The 19,787-nt window shown below is 49.0% G+C and overlaps 1 protein-coding gene across 4 annotated transcripts in view; it reads left to right on the forward strand.

The window, feature by feature from the left end:
- The first annotated feature begins 2,515 nt into the window (after positions 1 to 2,515).
- The window catches only part of LTBP2 (latent transforming growth factor beta binding protein 2), a 57,773-nt gene continuing 40,501 nt past the window's right edge, over positions 2,516 to 19,787 (forward strand). For all 4 annotated transcript variants that reach the window (XM_026850125.1, XM_026850122.1, XM_026850124.1 and 1 more), the window contains exon 1: positions 2,516 to 2,707. In XM_026850125.1, the coding sequence (XP_026705926.1) occupies positions 2,643 to 2,707 (65 nt within the window). In that variant the 5' untranslated portion in view covers positions 2,516 to 2,642. The remainder of the gene's footprint in view (positions 2,708 to 19,787) is intronic.

The following is a 19,787-nucleotide window of genomic DNA, read 5'->3' on the forward strand; positions in this document are numbered from 1 at the left end:
GATGGGAGGCTGGACTTGGTGGACTTCTCTGACAGTCCTACCTGCCTGGCCCAGGTGGGTGGCCAGAGTCATGCCACAGTCATCCTTGCAGTGTGACCCTTCATGCATTGAAGACTAAACAGCACCAGACTTAATCTGTGAGGGCACTATTAGATGCTTTTGAACAACCTAGCACTGCTACTAATGATACTTCAGCAGTATTCCAAATCTCATCCTTTTATTAAGAGTTTTGAGATGACTCTTTTGCCTTCCCTGAAGCCCCAGCTCCTAGAGCAGGTGATTATATGAGAGTACAGTGAGAAGAAATGAATGGCTGTCATCTTAACAGAAACTGTTTATAGCCTCCACAGCTGGGGAAAGGCATCTCAGAGTAACCACTGGGCTCAGAAACCAGAAAGCAAAGAGAAAGGTTCCAAATATATTTTTTTAACCATCTTGTTCCTTCTGTCAATGTTATGGTTTTGGGGGCCTGACTCATGATTTTTCACACTTGGCATTGGCAATACTTCCACTAAATGATCTGCTCTCCCTACATCATGTTGCTAGGCTGACTGAAAGCCAGTGGCTTTATAAAGCTCTTCCAAGTTCTTCCTGAGTCTGCAAAGACAACCAGAAAGGGGATTAATCCTAGAGCTGGAATATTTCAGCGAGAGCAGCTTTCCACCCATCCTGTGTGAAGGGACCAGAAGACTAATCCCATTCCCTTCTTCCTCTTCTCTGTATCAACTGCATTAGGGGCTTTTTAGAGTGCCTGGTCACTTGTCACTGCTTTCCTGCTGAAAGGCAGTCTAATGTGACTGTGAACATTGTTAGTGGGAGACATTGTGAGAACTGCTGTGATCCCAGATCCTGGCATCATGGCTTTGCAGTATTTCAGCACATGAAGCTGTTGTTTCCAATGGCGGGCTTCCTCGTCTGGTGGCATTTGTTAAAACAGGCATTTATTGGGAGATAACGGTAGGGACTGGCAGGCTATTTAAATCACAGCTAGTTTTATGTTATAAATTACATCAACTTCTGGAGTGCCAGACTTCCCAGAGATGTTTAATTCCTGCCTGACTAGGACCCTGTCTCTGTTCCAGAATCTGCAGTGGTGTCTAATTTATTTTACTGGGGGATTTCATCAAAGCCTCTGACTTTAACCTATATAGCCCTACATGACTTGGGTTCTCCCTTTCCTTGAGATCTCCCTCTCTTCCTTAGTGTTAACATGGTAATAAATGTCAAATGAAGCATTCCAGGCAACATATCCCTGATTTAGTTAGGAAAAGCTGATGGCAGTCCAGTTTTGGGGTGAGGGAATGGTCATGGAAGCTATACCTCTGTGACAGGACATTAGAGTCTGCACACGGACTTCCGTCACTTGGTGACAGCAGGATGATGTGTGGATGGCACACGAGGCTAGAGCTCTCCATATGTTTGTTGCCCAGAAGCAGTGTTTCTCACAAGTGTGCTTGTATATCACAGGGATGAAGGGCACAGCCTGAGAGGGAGGGATGTGCTCATGAAAGCCCAGCAGCTACATGCAAATGTGGTGGGGTGTTGGATGCTCCTGCAGCCTTCCTGGGGCACTCCTGGGGAAGGGGCCCTCAGCAGAAGCAGTGGCTGCATGTTTCAGCCCATCCACATCGTTCCCACGTGGCTGGAGGTTAATGTCCTCCTTGTGTTGTCCCACAAGGTTTCATTACCCTTCAGCCAGCTGGCCCTTTCTTTCTTTGAAGGACGACACTGTTTTCCAGTGTCTTTTCAATTACTCTTGCTCAGGACAACGAGCCTGGTCCTACCTGAGTGAGTTGTGGTTTCCTGGCTCTCCATGACTGGGCTGTAAACCCAATTTGGCATCTCTTGCCTTGGAAGTGTTAGGGTCCGGCATATAATTAATAGCACTTTCCTCCTGGGGCGCAAACTAAGGCTGATGTGTTGTAATTAGGAACACACACAGGCTCAGAGGGTGATTTGGGCATGAAGTTAATGAACTGTAAGTCCCTGTAGCTGTGGAGGAATTTGAGCGCAGTGACTCCAAAATCAGCTGCAGAGGGAGAGCTGAAAAGCTCTGGAGGGGACAGGCTGGGGGGACCGTGCAGATCAGACCCCAAAATGGACTAAAGGTAACATGCAATTCCTTGCTTTGGGATTGAGGTCTTATTCCTGCCCAGAGCGCTATGGGCTATGCTGGAGGCTGTATGGTCTCTGCAGACCATGCTGGTCATTTCTGAGCCTTCTGAAATGAGTATTGTTGGAGAAAAGCTCTGCGGAGACCCATGGGGAGAAGTGGGAACAGAAACAAGTCTCTGATGGAGGTGACCTTGCATTAGGTGCCCATGGCAGCAGTAATACTGAGACTTTGAAGGTCACCTGCCTGCAGAGAAGAGATGGGACCACCCCGGTTGTGCTGTCCCAGCTGGTGCCACCACCGTGGGGCTGAGCCCCATGTCCACTAACTGCCTTTCTGTGTCTCCTCAGCTGTCTGCGACCCACCCTGCCAGAACAAGGGGTCCTGCAGTCGCCCCCAGGTCTGTACCTGTCGCTCGGGCTTCCAGGGCTCCCGATGTGAAGAAGTCGTTCCTGAGCAGGAGTACCACCCGCCTGGTGCTGCTGCCGCCTTCCAGCCCCCCACAAGCTCCCTCCGGAGGAGGACCAGCATGGCAGGGTGGGATGCCTCTCTGCGAGGGGCTCAGGCACCTGTCCCACGGCACGTCCCGGCTGTGTAAGTCAAACCTGGTTTCTGGCAGGATGCTCCCCAAAACCCACAGGCAGTTAATTCCACGCTCAGTGGGGCCACAGCCTCTGTTTCATGAGACTGGGCATCTTGGCTCCTGGTGGAGCTGACATAAGGGGGTTGTGTCCTGCTGTCCCTCCATGTCATTTGGTTTGTCCCCAACACTGTGTTTGTCCCCAGGCACATGCCGGAATGAGACAAGCTAGTGATGGTCCTATGGGGAAGGAGGACTGCAAAGCTCAGCAGTTGGTCCTTGCCCAGTTGGTAAACAGCCTTCATGGTAGCAGCAGGGTGGATGGAAGAGTGGGGTTAAATCTGTTTCCCAAGAGGATGTGTTTAGAGCAGTATGTCCAGGTAGTACCCATAGAATAGTGCACAGGCTTGAGGTGTGCTGGTAAGTGCTGGCATGAGCAAAGTGGTGATACACAGAGATGTCTCTTGGTAGGCTCTAGCCACTATTCAGCCATTTGTTCCATATTTCTGTGTCACCTTCCTGTGGTCTGGGTCATTTTTGTACCCAGGCAGGTGCCTGCAGCTGTTGGGGCTCACAGAGGTCCGTGCCAGAGAGACTCTGTAAGTAGCATGTTAAGCTCAACATGACAACTGTGGCATTGACCGGTCCTTTTGGGTGAGGAAGAGTTTATGGCTTCAGCCCACCTGCCTCAGGTTGGTGTTGAGGTGCTCTTGTACCCAAGCTGAAACTCCTCCACACTTTGTGTTGTGAAGTCCAGCTGGAGCTGTGGGTTTTCTGCTGAAGGAGGCAGTAAAGTCAGGAAAGGTGCCTTTCCCTGACAAGCACAACTACTGTGCTGACAGCTCATTGGGGATAGAGAGGTTGGAATGGTGCCCGCTACTATACAACAACCCACACATGTTATGGTTTTTTTTAAAAAAATTACCTTTGCTTTTCTGTAAGAGTCCATGGACACAGGCACAAAGTGTTTGGCTGCACCACTCCTAAACACCTGTGTCTTGCTGCTACTCACTCATTTTCTGGGCCAGAAAGACTGGTTTTGTTGGTAGCCACCACAGCAGAGAATTTGCACGTGGCTTCCCGCAGAAGTCCCTCAGTCATAGTCAAGAAAACATTACAGGTGCCTAACAAGAGGTAGCTTCAATTTCTCCTTTTCTTCTTTGAGCCGTACTTAGTGCTACCCGAGGAGAGGGCAATTCAGCCTTTGTTTTTCTGTATTCCTGAAGGTTGTTTTTAATGTGCATGTTGCACCTAAAGTAGCTGTTGCCTTTCTGTCTCTTCTGAAACAGAGGCGGTGCATGGCCTTGAGACATTTCTAGACACTTACTCTCGGCCACCTACAATTTTGGAGGGGCTCAAATGACTGATGAGGAACTGACTGACACCAAGTAGTTCATGTCTTGGTGCCAATTTGAAATACTCTGATGGGAGCCAAATTCAGACAAGGCAGAGGTGATGCTGGCAGGGAGAGGGGGCCCAGCCCCTGTCACAGCTGCCCTGAGAGAGGCTCGGTGCCCAAGCGAGCACGCAGCCCTCGCACGTGCCTGCAATCCTGGTCATTGCTGACGAGTTTCCCTGCAGCAATGACCTCCTCCTACCCCTCTGTGCCACTGCTCTGTGTAGAGGGACTGGAGGGGAGGGAGACCAGTGCCCTTGGAGATACAGCACCTGTTGAAGGCTTTCCCAGTAAGGAACATGACCTCAGGCTCTGCACAGACAGGGCATTCCTGTCCAGACGGTCAGGCACATCGTCTAGCGATCGCTGAGCTGGGATTGCTGAATGCCCAGCTGCCTGCTGTACCTTAAATCCTCTGGCACTGTCCCAAGGAAATAGAACTCCATTAAGGACCGTGCCGTGCCTTTTCTCCTTCCCTCCCCATAGAGGCCATAGGACATCATCTTATCCCACACTTCACCAAGAACATTTGATGTTCATCCTTTGCAATGATCACAGGTAGTAGTACCCTGGGACATCTCCACCAGTGGCTGCCTTCTGGAGCTGTCCTCAAGGATTTGCTGAGGCTGCTATGCATGTTTCTGAGAGGGAGCTCTCACTGCCTCTCTGGGTGCAGTGCCACAGGCTGCTGCCTTTCCTTCCCCGGGCAATGTGTAGCAGCCCTGCTTTGCAGGCAGGTATGAGACTGCCTGCACCCTGGCACTGATCTGCTTCAAAATGCCTCACTTCAGCTCCTGGGCATTTTCCCATACAGTTCAGTCACCTGGGTTTTCTTCATGGACCATATAACATATGGCATGCAACTGGCATGACCTAAAAGTCTTGCTGCTGCTAGATGGATTGTTTCCCAAATACATCTGAGTGTCCCTTTTAGCCTGCCAACTTCTGGGTTGGCTGTGGAGCCTGCAAGAGCGAGCATCTGCAGCTGAAGACACTGTTGCTGCCATTGCACCTGACTGTGACCTCCCACTACTTCTCTTGCACCAGTGTTAATCCTCATTTGGCCCCTGGGTGAGTTGGCTGAGGTCAATAAACAAACAAAAAATTAACAGAGCAAAATTAAGGATAATTTCCTGGTGCTTCAGTGGACTAAATTGACTTATTGAAAGATCATGAGAACCAGAAGAATTGGACAGAATTGCAAGGCACACAGTGGAGGGAAGGAAGGGAGTGGACTCCCCTTCTGGGGGAAGCCACTTACTGGGTTGATCATTTGTCTCATGAAATGATGTTCTTAGACTTGTTGGAACTCGGAGCCTGTTTCCTGCAGTTACAACATCATCTAGTTCTGTGCTACCACTAAGGTACTTTCTATGCTTCTGCATCAGGCTTTCTCCATACAGTTGGGCAGCAAAAGCAAGAAGCATATTTGCCTTCCCAGAACTAGGTTGATCTTGCTCATATTTGCAAGTATGAGGATCAGTTCTTAGGCACGGCAAACTTGGGGTCACCGTCACTGGAGTTCAGTTCACTGTCAAGTCTGAGAGGAACAGCTTGGGTTTTCCAGTCCTTGGTCTCCTCCTGGATAAGGATGGGTTGTGCTACTGGGACCCTGACTTTTTCTAGTCAGCCTGCCATGATCCCACAGCAACTGTCTTGCTTGTCAATAAGGAAGAGGTGGAAGAAGCTCTCAGGTAGCTCAGTGGATGGAGAACACTAGTGGTTCCAGGTCAGTGTTTGTGAGAAGACAAACAACTAGTCCCTAACCTCCCTGCACATTTGCACTGCTAACAAGAAGGAGTTGTGCAAGAGTGGGAGCTTTTAGAACTCTAAGCCTCATCTTGCTGTGCCAAGACAGGAAATCAATCCTCACATGAATTAATTTGCTTTCTTCTTTTGTTTATTTGCGTGTATGTTGGCTTTGGTTGTGTTTGTTTGTATGGAGGTAGCAATCAGAAGCTCTGAAGTCATGCACTAGAACAGGGCTGTATTAGATGACATATAAACATGCAACAAAAAAACATGAATCCTCCCCAGAGACCTAAGCAGAGGTAGGATTGCTTTTGTTTTCAGTGTGTTCTAAAGCGAGTGTTTGGAGAGAGTTAGGGGAGCAGCCTTCTGGGTTATTCAGGAACTGCCTGGACCAGAATACTCCCCACTTGTCTCAGTGGTGGGTCAGCTTTAAAATTATTTCTCATCCTCAGCTAGTTGGACTTGCTGCTTATTATGACTGCCCCTTCATTGTGGAGAGTATCCTGGTCTGGAAGTCTTTGAGAGCCTGGAGAAGCCTATAAAGCCTTGGTGAAGAGCATGACCAGGCAGCAGCCTGTTTTCATGGCCCTGTTTCTGGCACATATGCTCAGGCTTTCCAGAGCTCATGCCTGGAAGCAGAATCAGCAATGCCTTCTGTGGCTTCTCTGTCAGGGGAGCCCAGGAAGCACGACTGTGACAGCACAAGATAAGTTACTATCAGTCTTCTGCCTCAGCCTTGGTGAGAAGTATCAGCTCCTTGAACAACAGGGTTGTACTGTCATACACAACTGGTGGTTTGTATTTGTACTGGTGGTTTGTATTTGCACCTGGCAGATGTGAAGGTTAGCAAATGAATCTGTGGGCATTCCCGGTGTAGCTGTCATAGATCCATTTCTGGGCATGCTGGCAGTCCTGCGAAGACATGGACATGGGCGTCAGGGTGCTGCAGTGCTACACATAGCCATCAGTGCCTCTGTTTAGGGACGTACCAGGGAAGAATCACTTCATCCTTGGCTTGCTCATACGGTGCACATTATCTCTTCATCCTGGGACTAAAGATGATGACATACCCAGCCTTACCTGAGCTCAGCACTTGCTCGGGGGAAGACATGGCTCGGAGAAGGGCAGCTCTGGGTTAACTTTGCTGACACCAGAGCTGGTGATACTCAAGCTTTCATCCCTTAAAATACAGGCTGAGCAGTGACTACCACTTCCCAAGTCCCTTCAGCAGGCTGTGGCTCAGTGGAGGTTTAGAATTGGGTGTCTGAGGGAGCCTGTGGGCACTTGTTAGCTGCTGCAGAAGCTGGGAGGCCCCTGCACTGTGCTGCTTGGAACAAGGAGTGCTCCTGAGAGCAAAATCCTGGGGGTGTTAGAGGCCCTCCCGGCATGGACTAGCTGCAAATCCTCCCTCTTCTTGATCTCAGCCTGAATCTCTGCCCAGAGAAGCAAAGCCCCGACAGATGATTGTGAGGGTGGAGCTGCACCTCAGCCCAGAAGCAGAGCTAAATGGAAACAGCTTTGTTTTCCTAAGGCTGGAGTATCAGCAGAATTCCTGTTTATTTAGCAGGGAGTGGAAAGGGCTTGTACCCCTGCCCCTCACTGTCAGGATGGATGGCCAGCTGCCTCTGACTAGGTAGCGTGCAAGGAGGTCCTGCCACTGCCACCCAAAAAGGTCCCTCCTGCAGGAGTGCTGGGCATAAATCTGTAACCAGCATCTATGCAAGGGAGCTCTGCTGCCCAGATAGGATGTGTGTGCTGGACGTGGGCTGCCTGAGAAGGAAGACGTCCTTCCTTTCCACAGAAAAGAAGAGATGACTGGGACCTGCAAAGCGTTTTCCCAGCAACCCAGGCAAGGGAAGAGCACATAGCTGTAGCAGAAGGTGCTGAGACACTGTGCAGACAGCTTAATGTGGCTAAGCTCTTGAGGGCAGGGAGCTTCCTCTGAGAGGGCTCTGTTACAGCAAGGCAGTTGCTGGGAGTTGCCCGGTGTTTTCAGGGTGGAAAAGGAAGAAGGTTAAGTTGCAACTTGCCCGCCCCACTGACTCCTGATCTCAGAACCTCCTCTCCAGCACCCTGGAGGAGACATCTCCTCCCTTCCTGGCAGCCCTTGAGGAGTTGTGGCAAGTGCTCCTGGCCTAGGGACACTGGGACCCTCATGCCAGCAAGGAGGCTCTGCCAAAATCTCTATTCTCTCTTCTAGAAGCAAAGAATGAGAACAGCAGGGAGCAAGCAGGAGGCAGGATCTTGGGTGTATGGCAGAGGTTGCTAGATGTAGAAAGTACATTTTCCCCCTTTGAAAACTGGCTGAAACCAGCTCCCATTCTGGTTGCAGTTGAATGTCTAACATGGTCCATTGCAAAGGAAAGTGGAGCCCGTGGGTGGATGTAAAGCTTTCCACCCTGGGGTAGTCCCTCAAAATACAACATTGAGAACTGTGGCTTGACAAAATGAGCTTGATTAGCTTGTTGTCATTGAGGAATAGCAGATAAAATAAAAATTCATTGCAAGATTACTTGCTTTTTAAAGTTGCTACTCCAAACAGAGACAGATTTGTCTTAATTGTTGAAGCAGGATCTGGAGCCTCCTGTTTTGCCAGCTTTGAACTTTCCACATCTATGAGAAAAAGGAGAGCTTTCTTAGTACTTTACTTGGGTTGCTGCTGAGTGTCCAGGAGGTCTATACTAGCCACATACTTACTGAACACACCTCCTGCTCTTCTGCTTACTTACGGCTGTCACTCACTTTACATTTATGAGGGTTACAGTTTGTTAATACCCAAATAGTAGAGAAAATAAAAGCCCCTCCTGTGTAAGTGCATCCCCATGGCATGGGCTGAGGCAGGTTTTCTAGTTTTCTTGGGATGGGACTGGACCGGGAGATCCATAGTGCATGACATTGGATTCCTGGGGTAAAACATTGGTACCAGCCTTGCCTTCTGCCACTTCTGCGTCCTTGTGCTTTTTACTTGAATGGCATATTTTCCCAATACAGATAAGCCCTAACTGCAGCTTTCTAAGGCGCTTCCAATATAGTTTTCACAAGGTGGCCAAACATTTACATTCCTAGATCCAGAGCCAACTTTGAGTAGATATCTGAGACTTTGTTAAAAAATTGAAACTAAAAAGCCAGTGCCAGTCTGTGTGAGAATATGTGAAAGGAGATTCCACTCAAGGCAATGAGATCTCCATAAGCTCCAAATCTCGACCCCTCTCCTGCTTTGACATAATTTCAACCCTTGGCAAGCTTACTGGGAAGCCTAAAGGAAAAACTCAAGGTACCCAAGAGGGACATAAATGTCATTTTTCTTATATAAAAATACTTCTATTTTAAATTACATGATATACCTTCTCTAGCCTGGCACCAGATACAGTTGCTCTACTTTCTAGTGTTTTAAAGCTGTCAGCACCATTCTGGTTTATGTGTTTTATGTATTTACTTTCTAGGGGTTGCATACACTTCAGAGCAGCAGGAGGATAGCTGGCTTTTCAGGCTCCTTTTAAACTCCAAATATGGTCTTTACATTAGGCCTGGTTCTTCTGCACCTCCTTGGGAGCCATTCCTATAGCTTAATTCAGCCTCTTTTGGAAGAAAAAATTCAAATGCATTTTTCCTTCTAACTGAAAGAAAAGTGCTGCTACTGTCAGCTTAGTCTGAGACTACATTCAGGAGAGCAGGGTGCAGGGCAAATGCATTGTACATGTGGTAGGTGAGGTAGTAGAGAAAATCCAATTTATAGCCTATTTTATATACTATACATATATCATTCGGGACATTTATGACAACACAATTTATATAGCAGTTGTATAAAAAAAGATGTTAGAAGAGCACTAAGGCCACATGATCAAATGCTGGAGAGTTTTTCCCTAATGCCTGAGTTAGGATTGTCATCCAGCTTGCTTTCAGCTCCCTTGTGCATATGGATTACTCTGCAGTTTCTCGTACCTGACCGTATGCTGCCTTATTTGGTTTAAGCTGGTACTTAAGCAAAATCAAAGTTGTTCTCTGTGGTTTCAAGTGTTTTCCATAAATCACCAAGTGCTGGCAGGACACGAGGAATGAATTGGAGCTGATTTGGTACAAGGAGCAGTTGAAATGGAGATGTAGAAGTCTCTGTATAAAATATGCACATTCTCCTCTGATTTCTTCAGAAACATCCCAAGAAATGTTGCCCTGAGTGCTTGGTACTGGGTGGGATTGGTACCCAGCTCTCTGCACCACATCATTTTTGTCTCACTTCCATGGAGACTCTCTTCAGGAACATGCAGAAACTAAACATATAGGCAGGAATTAAGAAGAGATTCGGACTGGAAAAATATTATCTGTTACGACTGAAGGGAAAAAAATCTCCATGGGAGAAAGAAATCTGGAAGAAGGAGAGGCTGAGATTTTGCAGAGTAGGAGTGAACAGCAAATTAGGCAGTGAAGAGTAATGCGGTGTGGCTGCGTATGAGAGACTGGCGGTGCTTAGGACTTTGGAGGCAAAAGACCCGAGTCGCATGGGTTTTTTTCCTGTGCACCCCAGGGTCCTACACTGAGTCAAGGTATTCTTTATTGCCAGAAAAGATTTTGACAAATTGGAAGGAATTCTGAGAACTACAAAAGGAGGGAGGGAGCTGAGGGGAATGGTTAACAGACCCACATCTGTAAAACTGAGCCAAACACTGGCCTTGGAGGATGGGGAGCATACTTGGAGGCTGAGGCTATCTGGAGGGGGCAGACAGGGTGTATTAGGTTGCCTGTAGCCTTGGCAGGATGGCCATGCTAATTTTTCAGCTACAAGGCTTTCTACAACAGCAAAGTGCCAAACTCTTCCAGAGATGTAATGACAGGTTGATAATGACACTGGAGCTCTGCCTTCTCCATCACTCTGGAGCTGCACCGCTTATGAGCTGGAGCCCAGGCGCTGCCAAGGCAGGCGCAGTCTTTCTGCCTGCTCCGGATCCCTTCCCACCAGGGTTGCCATGAAACCTGCAACTCTCTGCCGGTCCTTGGTGTGAATACTGAAGGCCACATGGGAGAGGTGTGGGAGCAGATTCGTGGTCATGGTTACCCCTGGAAGCACTGGCTTTGCCACCAGGCATCATGCATACATGGCTGGGAGTGCTCCTGGTCCCTAGCCAGGTTCTAGTCTTTTGGCTAGTGAGCAACTGGAGGGATGGAGCCATCGAAGTACAGTACAGAATAAAAATCACTGGGATACTCGTTCTCCAGTCCCTGGCAGGGCTGAGACTTCAAGAATGGGCAGCAAAGTGTCACATCCCAACATAGCTCCCATGGCTTGAGTGCTGCATTGAGGGAATCCTATGTGTGGCTGGGGATGGAGAGATATGAGGAGACTAACTACATTGAGCTAATAGACCCAAAGGCCAGGGTGTCCTGCTGGATGTTCAACCATTATTTTAGCTTAAAATATGTCTTAGATCTACAGTGTTCCCAGGGTGAGTGGGAGACTTCCCAGCATCTCCTGTTGTAGATGAAAAGCCTCCTCTTCTCCAGATGAGAGGACTACACATAACTCCTCTCCACCCTGTTGCTCTCATGCCCTCTGTGTGTATGTGTGTGCAGCCTCAAGCTCTTCACCCAACTCACATGCCTGGGATGAGAGAGGCTTTGCCTGCCCTCTCTATGTCCCGTGTAAAGCTGGGGGCAGGCAGCTGGCTCCCCCCACTCCCTGGGGTGCATGTGGGTGTGAGGATGAATAGGCTAAAGTGTTTTTTCAGGGCTTTGAAGTTGGCAGCCTGGTGAAGGGCGTGAGTGTTACTAGTCAACAAGATGGAAATGAAACTCAAGAGTGCTTGTTTTCTCTCTGCTGTACGGGGGGGACAAGTGACCTCAGCTAGTGGTGAACTTTTTTCTGACTGACGCCTCTGCAGCAGGTTTCATTAGATGGGGATCAGGTCCTCAGCTAGCAATTGTGACTTGTGGAGACAGGGGGCCCTTTGGGCTGGAGATCTCAGTGTGCTTGTGGGCACAAGGGCAGGTTGATATGTTTTCCTCTCCTCTTGTGTGCCTCTGCCCTAAATACAGGTCGTTCTCCTGCCAGGCAGAACCCTGTTCCTCACTGTACTGGGGAGCACAGCAGGTAGGAGAGGGGCTGCATTGCCATGGCTGGTGGTGGTGGCTGAACCCTCTATGGGATGGTCACGTTGCACGGTGGACAACACAGTGCTCCAGCTGTGCCAGCATCTTGTGTCTGGTTTTGTAATGGTGCAAAAGCTGTGGCTGTGGGGTGATGTCTGCAGTAAGATGGTGACACCGATGGAGACCTTCATGTAATGGCAGCCATTAGGACACTTCTGGATGGGTCTCTTCTCACCAAGGTGTGAGAATGGCCGTGTGACTGCATCTGGCAGTAGTGCCATGCCATTGATGGTGCTGCTGAATGCCAGCCCCTGCATGCAGGCAGGGGAGCCAGCTGGAGCAGCTCTTTCACTGCTTCAGCCTGATGGAGCGTGCTGCTGAGCTGGGGAAAGGAGGGCTGCACAGCCGCCCGTCTCGCCTGCCACTCACCACACATATGCCACAGGCCAGCCTGGGCAGTTCTGCCAGAGGGGTGGTAGCTCGCCTGGCCTCCCTCTCCCTCTAAATCCCTGTTTTAGTCTATAGAGTGTACAAGGTTTGACCCAGATGTGGCATTTGTAATCGAGTAACCTGGCTTGGTTCCTCTGCTGGCTCCACTTGAACCTCAGAGTGGTTGCAGGCTGCATTTTGATTTTTCTAGGAGGCATTGACCAGCACTTAGGCTCCGGAGACAGGCAGATTGCAAACAGCTCCCATCACACTTGGCATCTGGAAATCACGGTTCTGGCTATTTTGTAGGTCAGCACTAAGGTCTGATGGATCCCCCAAGGGGCACAATCTGCTTCTGGTGACAGCCTGGTGCTATGCCCTTGCTCAGGACATGTTTCTGCAGCCTTGCTGGGCCAGGCAGGTGCTGTTCCCGTGCTTGGAGAGCTGGACTTCTTCCAGGGAGTCAGTTGCTCACTCCCCAATATATGAGAGCAAAAAAGAGCACTTGCAGAGGGGCGGGTGGCATGTGCGGCACGTGTGGCAAGGGAAGGGCATTTAATGTCAGCAGAGAGCTGTGCAGAGATGTGTGTGCAGACACTTTGACTGAGGAGCAAATTAGACCCCAGAGACTGGTTAAAAAGAACCTGTTAGCTGTCTGTGTGCTTAGAGAGGTTCACTAATACAGTGTCTGGCAACTCCTGAGCAGATAAAAATAGAGTTCACAGTCCATCTCCTTCTCCCTCTTTGTTCTCATGCACTACGCTGCAGGCTGGGAGCCAGCTCAGGTGACCCTACAGCACTGGCACTGCTTTGGGGGCCAGAGGAAGGAAGATTCCAGGGTTGTCATGGTAGTGGTGAAGGAACTGAGCTTGGTGGCATGGGGCAGACACCTGGTGACTTTACTGTCCCACAGACTTGCACGCCTGTTGCTGTGGTTTACAGTGATAGATCCAGAGAAACCTCAGCCAGCCACTGGCACATATGTCAGTTGGAGCAGGGAGCTGGAGTTACCATTGCAAGGTGTCACAGGAGAGAGCCCAAAATGAGAACCATGTGCGTGGGCTCTCTGACAGCCCCTTGATAGCTGTGGTGAGGGATAGTGGTGGCATCTGAGTGCTGGACTGATGTGACTCCTGGGCACATACCAGTGGCATTGACTGTGCATGTGGGGCAGGGAGCCTGACACGTGTTGCTGCCCTTGCAGCCCCACTTTGACAGTGCTCTTTGTGCCCAGGGCAAGGCCCACAGGAGCTCTCAAGGTCTTGCAGGGGAGGGAGAATTTGGATGACTCTTCCTGCTTGCCTTATGACCTGACTGTGTGAGCTGTGCCTGTGGCACTACGAGTTGTCAGATGAACATGTTAGGGGACACCTTGGCATCTGAGATCTGTTGTGGTAAGCAGTAGAGTCACCACTTGCCTTGATGTCCACATGATGGTCCAGGTGTCTGTATCTGGAGTCCCACCTGCCATGAGATCTGGCTGCAGGTGACTGAATTGGACACAAAGGCACTTGGATGGTCATTCCTGTGACCTTCATGGTACGCAGGTCCTGCCTGGCTCAGCCGGGAAAAGGTCTCCTGCTTGGGGGAGGCTGGTGGCTGCTTCTCCTGGGCAGGAGAACTTCCTTTGCCTTCCACCAGACCCTGGGAAGCTGAGGTCTTTGGACTTCTTCCTCACTTACACAAGGAGTACCAGGGCTGAAGGCAGCCACAGGAGGGACAGTGGGAAGCCGAAGTGGGCAGGTTTCAGAGCTAACTCTGTTACTCATGGGGATAATAAACTGAGCCAGGATTTATGGATGTAATGTGGGTGGGCTTGAAGTCAGGTGCCTTGTATGGTGTGGTTTCCCCCTTCCTCCCTGAGTCCTAACAGAGCTGTCTTCCTTGTCAGCATGTTTGTGAGCTAATTGATAATAAACTTGAGTGCTCTCTAAGCAATGCCTCTCCTGTGCTCCGGGGCCTGCAGACTGAGCCATGAATCCCGTCTGCCTGCTGAGGAACCTGTTCAGAGTCCAAGAAAGGGGAAGTTTCTGGTCTGCAGTCAATTTGCTGCTTTCCAAGGCTGGCTGCTTCTCTCTTCCCCTGTAGACACAGACGCTGGTGTTGAGGCTGCCCATTCTTCTGCAATGCTTTAGTGGAAAATCAGCAACTGCTGAGCATTACAAAGGGGGAAGTGAATCACTGATTTTGGTCCCTGTGGCCCCAAGTGGAGAGGGCATCTAGCCAAAGGGACAGGCAGACGGACAAGACAGACACCGAGTATATTGTTCGGCATTTAAAAACCAGGGGAGAACCCGCCTGTTGTCCTGGCAGGTTATCAGAGGCTGAGCATGACTCAGCCCCCGTCCTGGCTGAGCCCTCTCGCCTTGGAGCTGCGAGCACAGGCTGCGGGCTGGAGGAGCTGGGGCAGACTTACCAGTGTTTCAGTGGCTCCCCTCCGTGGGACCCTGCTCCCACGCCATGGGCCCTCTCTGGGTGGCTGGAGGCAGCAGTTGTGCCCCTGGCAGCAGGCTGGTTATATTTGGAGAGACGGAGCTTGTGGAGCTCAGGCCTTGGGATGGGGGTTTCTGGAGCCTGGGAAGATGGTTCTTTCACTGAGGGCCACTTATCTTCAGCTTTGTTTTGGCCAGTGCTGTCCCACTCTGTTGTTTCCCTCTATGGTCTCTATCCTCTCTCCCTGATGCTCAGCAGGGTGCAGATTTGTTTCCAGATGGAAGAGTGACTTTCCGATTTTCATCTGACCAGCCCTTGCATCATCTGAGGTTAGCACCCCTCTCCACTGACTGCACTGTCCAGGGTTCACACTCTCCACAGTGTCTCAGGCCATCTACCCTGCTATGGTCAGTCAGGCTTTGGCTGGGGAGAGGGCGAGGCAGGTTGGATGAAAAACCAGAAATACTCCTGTGGCACTCGGCTCTTCTATGCAAACACAAAACCACCATTTCCTAGCTCGCTAGCTATCTGGCCAAAGTCAACAGTTGGATGCAGAGTGGCCAATAGAAGCTAAATCCAGGAAAGACTGAGGTGTTGCTGCTGGGGAGAGGGAATTGCTTTGAAGAGTTTGCCACCTTTGCCTCCAGCCCCAGGGGAAATGCCTGGCCTTGGGTCACTAAGAGAAGCCATAGCTGTATACCCACCTGGATTCCCTGTGGCGTTTGCTTACCCAGAGAACCATGATCATCAAAAGTGATCAGAGATTTGAAAAATTAGATATAGTGGGTTAGAAAAACAGTATTGTTTTCTGGACCCTGTGGTCCTGGTAATTTAGACTTGCTTATTGTGATTCTGTGTACTTAGTCTTGAAATTGCAGGCTTTAAAAAAACCATGTGGTTGATTCAGAAAACGGCAGTCCTCATGTTCATCTGTGTGGTTGCTGGGAGCCTGCCAGCTCAGTCTTCTACTTGCTGTCCTCAGTAGGGTGAGAGATACCACTTACCTCCTCTGGGCAGGGAACAGGCACCTCAGGTTCATCTGAGACTGGGCAGGAGAGCCATCGTATTCGGGGAATACAAGATTTTTGTACCTTCTCTAGACTCCTGTCTCTAAAGTAAATGTAGAGCAGAGTGTAACTGGTAATAAAACCTATTTAAAATAAAGCATTTATACACAGACAAAGGTGCGGTGGCAGGTGTGCAGCACCCTTGCTGGATGTCATACAGGTGTCATTTGGATCCTGAAGGGATGTGTAGCACTAGAATGTAAGGGGCCAGGTCTCCCTCAGTTCCCTTGACTTCTTGCATGTGTCCTTGGGGGCTTAATGGTCCTTGACCTGCATCTCAGAAGAGGGCAGCTACAAGTGCATGGTGGGTAGTTTTGAACTGCTGCAGATGTCGGTCAGTCTGTCTGCACAGCTCTCTCCCATCCCCAATCTCTTTACATTCTAATTAGCACCTAATATCTATAGGAGTGAAACTTTACACACGCCAGTGACCGAGGTCTCTCAGCCATCTGGCTGGCGGATATCAGCAGGAGCACACACACCCATGCTCTTGGAAGGAGAACGCTGCTCCATCTACCTTCCCTCCTTGACCTGTGTTTTCCCCTGGACCGCTGGTGCTCTTAGCCAGACACCACAGAGGCGGGCACCCCAGGACAGCCCAGAAGGAGAGGTGTCCTAGGAGTCTGCACGCTGTTTCTGCCCCACAGGCTATGCCTGACATGGAGAAAGCTGTCAGCAGCTCTGACGGATGAAGAGCAGGGAAACCAGCTGCTTGGCAGGCGGTCGCCTATAAAGGAAGAGACCACTGCCTCTTTGCAGAGATCTGTGCTGGCCATGTGCCTGGCTGGAAGAGTGGAAGTGAGTAATACCGTGCTGAGGGAGGCTGTAAGACTGAATGAATGTGAAGGCCTGGGACTTTAAAGTATCCTGGAACATAGTGCCTGAGGTGTCAACCTCCTCTGCCTCTTCAGTGCTTCTTCCCTGAGCAGGTGGAGGCATGGAGAGTGGTAACACAAGCTCCCTACTCTGCTGATTTGGAACTTCCCCATCTGTTTTCCATCCTTGCTCTTACCCCTAGGACAGCCACACCAGCAAGAAAACTTGTGGCAATGCAGATCCCTGGGAACTGGACAAGCTCCAGCCATATATTAAGATCCACCAAATGGTTAGGGGTTGCATTAGCCTTCTGGTCAGGTCTGTACTGATGTGGTGAGCTCAGGTTCGTTTCCTGAGACCCTTCAAGCAAGTCAGTCCCCATCTGCCCAGTGTAGACTGACTCTGAAGTTTTGGAGGGGAAAAGCTCTGTTTTGTATTCCCTGACTATGAGCCAGCCACTTGGCGTGACTTGGGGATGGATTGGGACTGACAAACTGAGATGGAAAGATGCCTTTTGCCATTGATTTCTGTGGCCTGGGGTAGGATGGTGTTACTCAACTCAGTCCACAAATCCCAGAGCTCATCTGCCTAGAATAGAACCAAATAAACAAATTAATTCAAAGCAAATCTGCCTCCCTGCACTGTGACACACACTGGAATGCTTTGCCAACAGGATCTCAGTAGGATGGCTTTTCCTCAAGTGTTGCAAGCCATGGAGTAATGTTTCTCCTCCGTTTTTCCTTTGTGAAGTTGGCACTGCTCCTTGCAGTAAGCACATAGAATCCACTTTTCTTTGTAACTGAAATGCTAATGATGATTTTATTTAAAGCCCCTCACATGTTGGGGTTTGGTTTTTTATTTTTTTTACAAAATATGATGATCCTGGAAATGGCATGAGTTGTCCCTAATGCCAAGGGGGAGATTTCTTCAGGCAGGCAAAGAGCAGCACCCAGCCAAGCCCTGCTACCTGCATGTAGCATGCTCCCTTCCTCAAGGGTAGTAATGATGTATTTTCAAGCATAAGAGCTGATGTTTCCCTGTCTTATTTCACCAGTCACCTTCACCCAGTGAGTCTTCAGAACCAAGAGCTGAAGCTGCCCTCAAGTGACAAGCACTAGGACAGTGAGCGCTGCTGGGCTGGGGAACTCTCACTTCTCACATTCACCCATAGGGCTATACTTGGGGTCTTTCACCAAAGATCAGAGGATAAATATGCCTGATCTTCCAGGGCTTGGTAGCTCTTACCTACCCTCTCTAGAGCTCCATACGGCTTTTCCTTTGTCACTAACAAAACCAGCAGTAGCACACCAGGTAACAAAGCAGTAGGTAAATAAGCACCAGAAGTTCCTTCACTGGCAGCAGGGCTGAATTAGTAGCTCAGAAATGTGTGTGGAGGTCATGCCTGGCTCTTATGGCTGTCAGGGGTAGGTGGTACTCTGCAGAATCTCAGGAGAGCTTTCTGAAAAAGGCTGGTAGGGACTGAGGTAGGGCTGAAATAAAGTTCACTTACCTGCAATTATTCTGGTTAGCCTTGCTGATTACTGAAAAACAAAAATACTGTTTGCTGTCCTTATCTCAGTTTAGATCTTGATTTTAACAAGACAACAAATATTTTTATCAGACTTGCTCTGTCTCCATCCCTGAATGACCTGTAGCCAGACTCCACTCCAAACAGTGCAAAAACCTTCAGCCTGCAAAGCTGGGTGTCTGCCCAGCAGCATGGGTTACCTGTGCTGCTTCTTCTCAGGACTCCTGTTCATGCCTCCTCCCAGCAGCTCAGCCCTCAATTTCGAGGTTTTCCTGCATTAAAAGCAATTAGGTAATGAGTATCTGGACCAGGGACTTCTGTCTCTGGGGTAAAACCATCCATTCTTGGATTCCTACAGCTCAAGGCCAGAAATTATCAATAGATCAATAGATAAGCTAAAAATGCCTCCAGGACAGCACAGATTATGCATCTATCTTTAGTTATATTTGCTCTGTTCCAGTGATAACTCATTTCCCAGCAGCACACTTTTCTCTCCTGATGCAATGGTATTGGGAGTTGGGAAATCCACTACTGGGTTATTTTTTTCAGAAGGAAAAGAGCTATACTGCTGTATGTGGGCGTGATTTCTAGTAGGGATTTCTAGTAGGGAATAATTTGGCTTTGGTTTGCAGATGTTGTTGTTTCATGGTTTGCCTTTCTTTGTTAGATTACAAGGCTCTTTACACCTGGTGTTTTGTTCCTGTGGAGAAACCTATGCCCTGTAATTAGAGCACCTCTTCATCTTCTATTTGCTAAATTGAAGAGATTGAATACTTTAGGTTTCTTACAGAAAGGCATTTTCACTAGCCCTCAAATTATTTTTTTCATGTTTTTCCCATATCCTCTCCAGTTTTTCAACATCCCTTAGAAGATGTGACATGCTTCACATCAGAGCTAGATGTGATATTTTAGCATATATACACCCTGCTGTGATGAGGATGTGTAGGGAGGCAAAAATACCTCCTTGTTCCTGCAGTGTTTCACTGCCCTGATGTCAGGGCATTGAACTGACAGTTCATCTTTAATTGATTGTCATTACCCCTGAAATCTTTTCAGAATTGCTGTTTTACAGGATCATCTCCTTCAATCTGCAGCTGCTGCCTGCATTCCTTCTTCCTAGAAGCGTAATTCTGTGTTTGGCTCTATTAAAATCCCATATTGCTTGGATGGATTTGCCCTCTGCAGTGATCCAAACTGTTCTGTGTGATTGCTCTGTTCTCATCACGATACACCACATTGCAAATTTTTGTGTCAGCAGCACACATTATCAATGTCGATCATATGTTTATTTCAAAATAAAAATATTTATTTCCAGATGAAATCCTTGAATCGTGCCAGGCCTCGTGCTGATCACCCTGGAACCCATCTAATTCCCTCTCCAGTGACAACTGCTTCTTGTGTTCTGTCACACAGCCAGTTTGTTATTCATTTCACATGTGTCTGATTGACATCATACTGCCCTGTTTATTTTTTTATCAGAATAACTTGGGCTCTCAGCCTCTTGGTGCGCATGTATGTAATTCTATCAAATTATGAAAGCAGACTCCTTTGACAAGAGTCTTTCTCCATAGACCCCATTGACTTCACCACAC

This window comes from Athene cunicularia, assembly GCF_003259725.1.
Source record: "Athene cunicularia isolate RWA chromosome 5 unlocalized genomic scaffold, athCun1 chr5_part1, whole genome shotgun sequence".
Lineage (NCBI taxonomy): Eukaryota > Metazoa > Chordata > Aves > Strigiformes > Strigidae > Athene > Athene cunicularia.